Source organism: Xyrauchen texanus, chromosome 34, assembly GCF_025860055.1.
Source record: "Xyrauchen texanus isolate HMW12.3.18 chromosome 34, RBS_HiC_50CHRs, whole genome shotgun sequence".
Classification (NCBI taxonomy): Eukaryota; Metazoa; Chordata; class Actinopteri; order Cypriniformes; family Catostomidae; genus Xyrauchen; species Xyrauchen texanus.
Window position 1 is genome coordinate 2127118 of NC_068309.1, and position 11057 is coordinate 2138174.

At 40.7% G+C, this 11057-nt stretch overlaps 1 protein-coding gene and 1 pseudogene across 1 annotated transcript; both read left to right on the plus strand.

Moving 5' to 3' along the window:
- The first annotated feature begins 800 nt into the window (after positions 1 to 800).
- On the plus strand, positions 801 to 2524 carry LOC127628196 (interferon-inducible GTPase 5-like; annotated as a pseudogene).
- A 1240-nt stretch (positions 2525 to 3764) lies between these two features.
- LOC127628195 (interferon-inducible GTPase 5-like) lies at positions 3765 to 10027 on the plus strand. The gene is made up of 3 exons (XM_052104959.1): positions 3765 to 3797; positions 8486 to 9044; positions 9205 to 10027. Exons 2-3 carry the CDS (start codon positions 8486 to 8488, stop codon positions 9858 to 9860), a joined length of 1215 nt encoding a protein of 404 aa, XP_051960919.1. The 5' UTR covers positions 3765 to 3797; the 3' UTR covers positions 9861 to 10027.
- Positions 10028 to 11057: the final 1030 nt, after the last annotated feature.

The window sequence follows — 11057 nt, forward strand, 5'->3', positions numbered from 1 at the left end:
TGCTTTGAAACGAGGTGTGTGGTGAAAGGCGCTATACAAATAAACTTGACTTGACTTATTAAAAACAAATTTAAATGTGATTTACAATATTCATGTAGAGATATCCACAACAGTCTGTAATCATATAAATAATAAACTGTAAATCAAAGAGAAAATCATTTTATATCCTGGACGTGTTTCACCAGCTTCATGAACTGTTCAATGTGTGAATAAACTCACTGACAGACGCTTATATAGTGACAGAGGAACTGTTCATTCTGGGGTGCGGCACCTGGCTTGTTCAAGAGTGTTTATTCGAGAACTTCCAGTTACGAAAAACCTCACACGTCATGAGGTCGAACACAGTTATTTGCTGATGTCCCGCCTGTCGGATCTTGCAGGTGGAACGGATCGTGTACCCATACTTTCAGACGCGTACGCGTACCGATGCGTTGACTATGTAAGGGCCCTTAAAGTTGCACACCAGACCAGTATGGAAAGCCAAGAGGGTCAGAATTCACGTGTTTTGTATCGCCGTATTAAGTTTCAAACGCTGTTTTATAAACGGTGTTAAGTGTTACATAAACACTGTACGCATTCATTTGCTCATGTACATAACTCCTCCTCTATCGGGTTACTTAGGAAACATGTCAAACTTGCTCAATCTACAGTGATTTGGGATGCTATTGCAACTCCGTAACTCCACTTTTCCAATCTGTTTGGATCTCAGTGATTGACACTTGTGACTATATTTTAAATTGGCATTTTATGTGCTTCATTTTAATGTCAAGCATTTCTAATGACAATAATTTTTTTTATATATGGCTACATCAGAAGATGACTCTGTTATAACTCAGGAAGAGCTGGAAGATCTTAAAGAATTGATATCTACTCAGGATCTGTCATCAGCTGTTGACACCATCAAACATTTCCTCGACCAGCAAGATCGTGTAGAACTTAATATTGCTGTGACGGGGGAATCTGGTTCTGGAAAGTCCACATTTATCAATGCTTTTAGGGGTTTGGGAGATGACGATCAGGATTCAGCTGAAACTGGTGAAGTGGAGACCACTAAAGAACCCAAAGCTTACAAACACCCAAAATATGAAAATATGAAACTCTGGGATCTTCCTGGAATCGGAACACTAAAGTTCAAAGCTCAAGAGTATCTTAAACACGTTCAGTTTGAGCGCTATGATTTTTTCATCATCATCGCTTCAGGTCGTTTCAGAGAATGTCACACTGACCTGGTCAAAGAGATCAAGAGAATGAAGAAGAATTTCTATTTTATTCGTTCCAAGATTGACTCCAGTATTGATGCTGCAAAGCGAAGAAAAAACTTTGATGAGGAAAAGACGCTGGACAACATACGAGAGGACTGTGTTAACGGTTTGTTTATGATGTTTATTACATGACAGTGTTTTGAAGTGTGAACTTTATTCACTGTTGAACTAATTTCTTTAATCCCAGTTTAAAGCTGCACTCAGTAATTATCATAATTTATAAGAATAGTACTTTCATAAATCTGTTTAAAATCATGAACACTCACATGAAGTTCAGATTTCACCAGTACATTAATATAATCTGATTTATTTTACATGGAGCGGGTCACCTCATGGGGGCTGCCATGTTGTGATGACATGACCAGCTGAATACTACTAACTTCATTAATTAATAAAATAATGTATTAAATTAATCATTGATGACGGCTAACTGTGCCATTGATCAGTTCAACTGATGAGTGTTCAGGAAACAGTCTTTAACCTTTAATTTACTGCTGTGTTATGAATAAATGTATCGCTCATATTTATAATACAATATAATTAATAACACTAAAATGATGCAACAAGCAAAGATAATTATTCATGAGTAATATAATTATCATTAATATAAGCAGTGTCTTATAATCATGTGTTTTCTGTGTCTGTAGGTCTGAGAGGGATCGGTGTAGAGGATCCTGTTGTGTTCTTGATTTCTAGTTGGCATCTCGACAAGTATGATTTTAATTCACTGCATGAGAGGATGGAGACTGAACTCCCACAACACAAGAGACATGTGCTGATGTTGACTGTACTGAATATCACAATGGAGATTATTGAGAGAAAGAAGAAATCTCTAGAGAAAAACATTTCAAGAGTAGCTTTATTATCTGCTGGTGCGGCTGCAGTTCCTGTTCCTGGTCTTTCAGTTGCTGTAGATATAGCTCTGTTAGTAAATGAGACACTAAAGTACAAGACTGCATTTGGTCTGGATGAAGAATCTCTGAAGAGGATCAGTGTAAGATCTGGGATCAATATTGATATTGAAATCAATTGTGTGTCAAGGAATAACAACTAATTCAATTATACATCTGCTGAGACAAAGCTCTCTTTATGTAGCAGAAGAAGCTGTTGAGCGTGTTGTTAGTTTTATACCCATTATAGGCCAAGCTGTGGCTGCAGGATTGTCTTTTCTGGCAGTTTTTTACATGCTGAAGAAAATTCTGAATGAAATAGCTGAAGATGCCAAGAATGTGCTTCTGGCATCACTGAATAATCCCGTGTAATTAAATCAGACAGATTTTAGGCTCCAGTAGCTTCATTTATACCAGCGTTCATCACTGTTCTATTGTTCTGCACTATTTGGGGGTACTTACATTTTTTTTAATAACTTTTAATATATATTATAATTGTAATAATCGATATGACTCTAATTTCGATAATAAATATATTAGATAATAATAGTAAAAAAATCAATATAACATCAGTTAAATAATCTCACAATAATAAAATGGAGTGGTGGTGGTGTAGTGGACTAAAGCACATAACTGGTAATCAGGAGTTTGCTGGTTTGATCCCCACAGTCACCACCATTGTGTCCTTGAGTAAGACACTTAACTCCAGGTTGCTCCGGGGGGATTGTCCCTGTAATAAGTGCACTGTATAATACATTGGTACTCAGGAGTTTGCTGGTTTGATCCCCACAGTCACCACCATTGTGTCCTTGAGTAAGACACTTAACTCCAGGTTGCTCCAGGGGGATTGTCCCTGTAATAAAGGGCTCTGTAAGTCTCTTTGGATAAAAGCATCTGCCAAATGCATAAATGTAAATAAAATTAGAGTATAACTCGAATAAGTATAAATGTGAGGAATTCTGACATTTTTGATGGTTATTTTTTAAACTTGTTAAAAATTATTGTGTAACTGCTTTTATTCACAGAACTGTGTTGATTTATGTGTACATGATCATATACTCCAATAATTATAGAGGAATAATTCAAGTTATCCAGTGAAACTTGTTTATAAATGGGATAGTTATCTGTTCATATAAATGTTGGGCTTGATTATCAAATGTTTCTTTATTTGTCTTTCTATTGTGTATTTTATTAACTGAGAAAACAAGTTATAATAAAGAATAAAGTTCAATAAATGACACCTGACTATAGGGAGTTTGTTGTCTTTGTTTTTCCTCCCCGTCTCTCATTGACTCTCAAAACAGGTCTAACCAGAATACACAAAAGACAGAGTCTAAAAAAGATGATTTGCATAAATGGGCAGAGAAATTCATGCTAAGTTTTTAACATTAAATACTATGTTGTGCATTAACTGACATGGCAAATGGATGACAGATATAAAGAGTATTTTTAAAAGTAAATGTCATTATATACAGCAATAACACTGAATCAATAACATCTCAAACACTTCCTCCCCTTCCCCTAAAAACTCATGACCCATGTGACTTATTAGAAAAGCTTTTCTTGAGTACACAGAAGATTCACACACATGCAGAGACCTCAGAGTGTTGCTGCGGATATTTCCTCTGTTCAAGCCCTTCACAAGGTGAATAAACACTTTTAACTTTCAAATAAAATAAAAATGTATGTATTTATTTAAATTTCATTGAAATCTTGATGTTTGTATTATAGAGCAACTGAAATGTTAATCTGTATTCAATTCAATCTTACAAATACCTTAATTTCTCTAAATTATATCTTCATAGACTATAGGGCGACATTATCATTTAATCGGTCTACCAGCCCTTCGTTATCGTTTGTAATCGAGTCATTGAAGTACGTATAACGTGCGAGTAAGAGCAGCCAGTAGATAAGATGGTGCCCTACACAGACTGTGTATGCGTGTAAGGAGCGGCGGCTCTGGGTTTAACCATGCATTTAACAAAAAATATATATATTTGTCCTGCATAAATTGAGATTTTGTCCAATATATTAGATTAAATCATATTTAATTAAATATTTAAGGTGTGGATTTGGCTTTGGGAAACTGACCAGCAGTTATGTGCCACTTTATCCCAAAGCAGAAATCAAAAGCTGGTCAAATAAATGAGATAATGCCACTATGAAATTCTCTATGTGAGAGTGGAAATCTTTACTAACCAAATGATCAATTGTACAATAGAGGCATGAAAGCAGAATGATCTGCCTGCAAATCAGGACACACTGATCTGCAAGATCATACATGTTTATTAGTTTTGTGTGTGTGTCAGACGGGATTCAAGGAAAAATGCCAATATACAGTATTATTCAGCTTACATATTCAATTGAGGGCACTCTAACATTCACAACCCAGCAGAACCGGGCTTGCATCTATCTGCAGCTGCACTAACATGATGGCAAAACAACAAGATACCGTACTTATCTATTCATTTATTATCAAAAGTGCAACCTACTAGCTTTTTCATTTTTGTTGTTTTATGACCTTTTGTGCAATATATTGTTTTACTTTTTTAAATTGGGGCAAGTTGTCACTAAAGTTCAACATGTGTTCAATGAACTGTATCTTTTTTCCTGGTCAATAATGGTGAAAATGTTCAACAGCTGTTTTGTAGTCAAGACTTCAAAGTTTTCACTAGACAGAAATTGACTTTCAATCAAACGTATTTACTGCAGCACAAAGTGTGACAACTAGCCCTTATCTGCCCTATAAACTGTATATGAAGGTCGCCTGATATTTCTGTTATTAATTTCTAGTGTCTCATGATTCAAACAGACCTATAAAGAGTCATCAATCAGAAATGGTCAAAGATGGAAATCAACACATAACTTTCAGAGATTAAATGTGTGAAATTAAAATGTAGAACTAAGAAATAATATGAAGTAAAAAATTCAGTAATTTTGTCTGTAGAGAACTGAACTGAAACTGACATATAATTGCATTATATTATATTATATTATATTATATTATATTATATTATATTATATTATATTATATTATATTTGATATTAAGTATATAATATATTGGTGTCAGGAACTGAACTTGAGACCAAACCTTTAGTTTCCTCTCATCCATGTTACTATGGTGATCTATAGCAATAATATATAAAGAGTTTGTGTGGATCATCATCTGTTTACTCTTCTGTCTAAGTTTCTGTTTTACTTTCATAGGAAAAACACATCACATCTTCATCTACTATCATTACTTTGGTGTTGAGAATATAACTGATTGTGACGCTTACTCTGAAGTGTAAAGGTATGAATAAGTTCCCTATCTGTCACTCTATCGACATTGTTTCGATGTAGTGACACTAGGGGTCAGTCTTGGGAGCCCAAAACACCACTGACCTTTGAGAAAAGGCGAATGGGAATCAGCGAGTGGAATTTGCATGTCACTCCCCCGGATATTTGAGTACAGGAGCAGGCTCGCAACCATTCATTCAGCTTTTTTCTTCGGAGCCGAGTGGTGTTAAACAGCGAGTTCCACTGCCGTTCCATTGACCTCACTGTGAACAAGCATATGCTGTTGGATATATGGCGCATTTCGGTGGCTTTCTCTCCCTCTGCACGACTGATGCAGAGTACGCCCCTGGGCACTTCGACAGCTAAAAGACTATATTTCCTGTGCCAGAAAAGAGTATATTTTAATACTAAAAGTGCGTGCACTGACGGACTGACAGAGTCTTTTTAAAGATGCCTTTCTGTCTTTGTGTAATTCCTGGATGCGGTCATTATCTCTCCGCTTCTGATGGCCACAATCGCTGCCTCACGTGTCTGGGCCAAAGTCACTTTAAAGCAGCATTTTTGGGTGGTTCGTGTTCTCATTGCGAGAACATGACCATGACCATTGCGGTCAAGCTTTCCTTTTTTTGGGGGAAAGCTGCTCCAGCCGTCCCTGAGCCTACGGTACGAGGCCGGGTCGGTTGGCGCTGGAGATGATTTGGGGACTCCGGTGGGAGTGGCCCTGCCGGGTAATCCCGCACGGACCTCCTATTCCCCAGCGTGCTCGGCCGAGTTCTGGGATGAGACAGGCAGCTCGCCTCGGGGCCAGCTTAACATCTCTTTCGGATCTTGCAAGCAGGATGAATTTTCGATCGCAGCATCAGAGAGTGCGTTAGCGATGTCAGATGCCGAGGACTGGACTGGGCTGCCACCTTCGGGTGTGCCCACCCAGTCTGAGGCTGACGCGCCGCTGACCGCCATGCTTGCCTGGGCTGTCTCGAGTGTCGGGCTGGAGAGGAAACCTCCAACCACCCCTGAGCCCTCGCGCTTGAGGATTGGTTCCTGGGTTTGGAGCACCGCTCACGGCCTTCTTCTCGGAAGTGCATGAAAAACTGATGAGGTCATGGAGGACACCTTTCTCTGTCCGAACCTGAAATCTCACTACCCTCGATGGTGGGGTGGCCAAGGGATATACGTAAATTCCTCAGATGGATGAGGCGGTTGCGGTGCTCTTGTGCCTGCAAAATTACGCCACCTGGCGGAATCACCCGGGACTCCCCTCCAGGGCCTGTAGGACTACGTCGTCTCTGGCGACCAAAGCATCCAGTGCTGCTGGACAGGCTGTCTCCACCCTGCATGCCATGGCCCTCCTGCAAGTACACCAGGCCAAGGCACTAAAAGAGCTGCACATGGGTAGTCCTGATCCTGATGTGATGCAGGAGCTGTGCTCGGCAACTGATCTCGCCCTCCAGGCAACGAAGGTCACGGCACAGGCACTTGGGCAGGCGATATCCACCTTGGTGGTCCAGGAGAGCTACCTATGTCTTGGTCAAGATGAAGGACATCGAAAAGGTTTGTTTCCTGAATGCGCCTATCTCCCTGATCTGCCTATTTGGTGACACCTTCGAGGACTTCGCCCAGCAGTTTTCAGCAGTGAAAAAACAGCACATCTCAGCACATCTTGCCCCGGCATGGCTCAAGATCCTGCACCCCGTCTGCTCAACAAGGGCATCCCCGTGAAACTGCAAAGACCCAGACGGCTTGGCCCCAGCATAGAGCCCTCCACAGGAAGCTGATGCCCCCCGCCTTACATTCCACTGCTAAGACCTTGAAGAAGGCTCCTAAGCACCTCTGTGACAGACGACCCAGGGAGGAAGATGTCTGCCGAACCCTGGAGCTGGTATCCAGACCATCCTGACCCCCGTTGGAGGGCCGGGAGGAGAATCTTGAGTTCCCTTTTGTTTTGTTTTCGCCGCACCCAAAACGGCGCCTCTTCCATGTACAGCTTTTGAACCCATGTGACGTATTGCCACATGTTAACCTCCCCTTCAGTCAGGGTGTGGTCTCTGTAGTGTCTTTTCCTCCTGAAAGAAAAGGAAAGGAAAAGAACACCTTCCCTGATGTGAATAAAAAGCATTAAAAGGCGGCTGGTGCGGCCTGCTCCCTTACTGATCCCCCCATCCACAGGGATGTGGGGAACTATATGATGTTTTTTGGGGCATTGGGGGACGTTTCCTGATGGAGGGAACGAGACATTGTGCTCCTCTTGCCACAACGCTGTACTACCCACTGAAATGTCTGAGAACCCGTCCCGGCTCCTCAGCACAAAACCTGAATAAGTGGTTGCGAGCCAGCTACTTTTATATCCGGATGTCCATGGGAGTGGCATGCAAATTCCACTTGCCAATTCCCATTCACCTTTTCTCAAAGATCAGAGGTGTTTGGGGCTCCCATGAGCGACCCCTAGTGTCACTACATCGACACAAATTCTCATTCCCTCCATCAGGCAATGGAGGTTATGACAGTAACCGAGACGTTCTGTATTTCTGAAGATTATTTTTAAACACTTATATCAGTTAAAATGACAATTCTTAGATTAAATTGGTATTTTAGGGCAATATATTGGGGTAAAGAGCACTGTTCCCTTTAAAGGCAGTAAAGATGCTGGAACCTTATTGCATTTTCCAAATTTTTGTAACCATTTAGAAGTTTCTAAAATCATACTTTTTCAAACTCATCCCAGACTGTTTGTCGGATTCTTGCAATATATATATTTTCTGGGTGATTATTAATTTTTACCTGTTTATTGTGAATGCATTACCCAAACTTTACAAAACTTAGTAGTCTGTACATGAACAGCAGAATAGTCTGAGGATGCATGCTAAATTTCCTCAATAATATGGGGATGCTACTGCAGTGTTTACTATCAAAACAACTCAGTTCAAACTTGACAATAGTGGTTATTTTCTCATCTGTTTTGGATCTTGATGATTGTCACTTGTTGCTATTCTTTGAAATGTGATTTTAGTTTGGTTTATTTTAATGTCATTCAATTCTGTACTTAACTTTTATAGATGTCTACATCAGAAGATGACTCTGTTATTACTCAGGAGGTGCTGGAAGATCTTAAAGAATCGATATCTGCTCAAGATCTGCCATCAGCTGCTGACAACATCAAACATTTCCTCGACCAGCAAGATCGTGTTGAGCTTAATATTGCTGTGACGGGGGAATCTGGTTCTGGAAAGTCCACATTTATCAATGCTTTTAGGGGTTTGGGAGATGAAGATGAAGATGAGGATGCAGCTGAAACTGGTTTAGTGGAGACCACTACAGAACCCAAAGCTTACAAACACCCAAAATATAAAAATGTGAAACTCTGGGATCTTCCTGGAATTGGAACACTAAAGTCCCTTAAACTTGTTCAGTTTGAGCGCTATGATTTTTTCATCATCATCGCTTCAGGTCGTTTCAGAGAATGTCACGCTGACCTGGTCAAAGAGATCAAGAGAATGAAGAAGAATTTCTATTTTGTTCGTTCCAAGACTGATTTGAGTATTGATGCTGAAAGAAGAAAGAAACACTTTGATGAGAAAAAGATGCTGGACAACATACGAGAGGACTGTGTTAAAGGTTTGTTATTGATGTTTATTCACTTTAACGTCTTACATATGTCATGGTGTAGCAGGCTAATGTAATTTTTTTAACATTAATTCTTTCTGGTACTCTAACAGCAATGTGATAATAGATCAAAATGCTCAATAATAAATTCATCCTTTTTCGGTGTCTGTAGGTCTGAGAGAGATCGGTGTAGAGGATCCTGTTGTGTTCTTGATTTCTAGTTGGGATCTCAACAAGTATGATTTTAATTCACTGCACAAGAGGATGGAGACTGAACTCCCACAACACAAGAGACATGTGGTGATGCTGACTGTACCAAATATCACAACAGAGATTATTGAGAGAAAGAAGAAAGCTCTAGAGAAAAACATTTCAAGAGTAGCTTTATTATCTGCTGGTGCGGCTGCAGTTCCTGTTCCTGGTCTTTCAGTCGCTGTAGATATAGCTCTGTTAGTATATGAGATACAAAAGTACAAGACTGCATTTGGTCTGGATGATGAATCTCTGGAGAGGATCAGTGAAAGATCTGGGAAGAGTATTGAGTTTATAAAGAGTGAGATGAAATCAGGAGTGCGTGTTGGAATGGACAAAGATATACTCTTAAACCTGCTGTGTAAAAGCTTTGTTCTTTTAGTAAAAAATGCTGTTCAGTTTCAGCTGATTGTTCACTATAAACACATTTTAGGCAATGTGGCGGCTGCAGGATTGTCTTATGTGACAGTTTCATACATGCTGAAGAAAGTTCTGAATGATGCAGCAGAAGATGTCAGGAATGTGCTGAAGATCTCACTGAGATACTGTACCAGCATTCATAACTATCTGTGGTAATTAGTACACTATTAGGGGCACTTACAATCTTTTGTGTGTAAATAATTTGTTCCATTTGTATATATCACATACTGTAGACATATCATACTTTGACTTGGCTGACCTGAATGTTTGAGTCATGAATGTTATTGACACAGTAAACATTAAAAGATGCTCCAAACACCCTCTAAAAGGAGCCTCAAATATCCTGTTTGTGTATTTAATACATTTTAATACATTTATTCAGTGTTACTCCACTGCGTACTCCAGGTAGGGAAGGAGGTATTGCCCCAAGTGAAGGAGTTCAAGTACCTCGGGGTCTTGTTCACGAGTGAGGGGACAATGGACCGGGAGGTTGGCCGGAGAATCGGGGCAGCGGGGGCGGTATTGCACTCGCTCTATCGCACCGTTGTCACGAAAAGAGAGCTGAGCCGGAAGGCAAAGCTCTCGATCTACCGGTCAATTTTTTGTTCCTACCCTCACCTATGGTCATGAAGGATGGGTCATGACAGAAAGAACTAGGTCATGAGTACAAGCGGCCGAAATGGGCTTCCTCAGAAGGGTGGCGGGCTTCTCCCTTAAAGATAGGGTGAGGAGCTCAGTCATCCGTGAGGAGCTCGGAGTAGAGCCGCTGCTCCTTTGCGTCGAAAGGAGTCAGTTGAGGTGGTTTGGGCATCTGGTAAGGATGCCCCCTGGCCGCCTCCCTAGGGAGGTGTTTCAGGCACGTCCAGCTGGGAGGAGGCCTCGGGGAAGACCCAGGATTAGGTGGAGAGATTACATCTCCACACTGGCCTGGGAACGCCTCGGGGTCCCCCAGTCAGAGCTGGTTAATGTGGCTCGGGATAGGGAAGTTTAGGGCCCCCTGCTGGAGCAGCTGCCCCCGCGACCCGACTTCAGATAAGCGGTTGAAGATGGATGGATGGATGGAATTCAGTGTTAAGAAATCCTGCTTTTGTTCCTCATGCCTCTCATTGAATCTCTACACAAGACACAGAGTCTTATATAAAAAGATTATTGAATAAATAGGGATGGAATTGTGCTATTTGCTCTGCATGCCTTTCTCTGACTAAGAAGTAAAAAACAAACAAATAAAGACACAAAGTATCACAATCACAATATACACTCACTGAACACTTTATTAGGAAGACCTGTACACTTAAGCCGGGCGTACAAGCTCTGACACTCGGGAGGTTGTGAACACCTGCACATGTTATGAGT

What these genes read in the sequence shown, in the direction of transcription:
- LOC127628195 (XM_052104959.1), top strand. Translation starts at nt 8,486, where the DNA reads ATGTCTACATCAGAAGATGACTCTGTTATTACTCAGGAGGTGCTGGAA. An exon ending in ACGAGAGGACTGTGTTAAAG is followed by an intron (nt 9,045 to 9,204) that starts GTTTGTTATTGA and finishes CGGTGTCTGTAG; the next exon opens with GTCTGAGAGAGATCGGTGTA.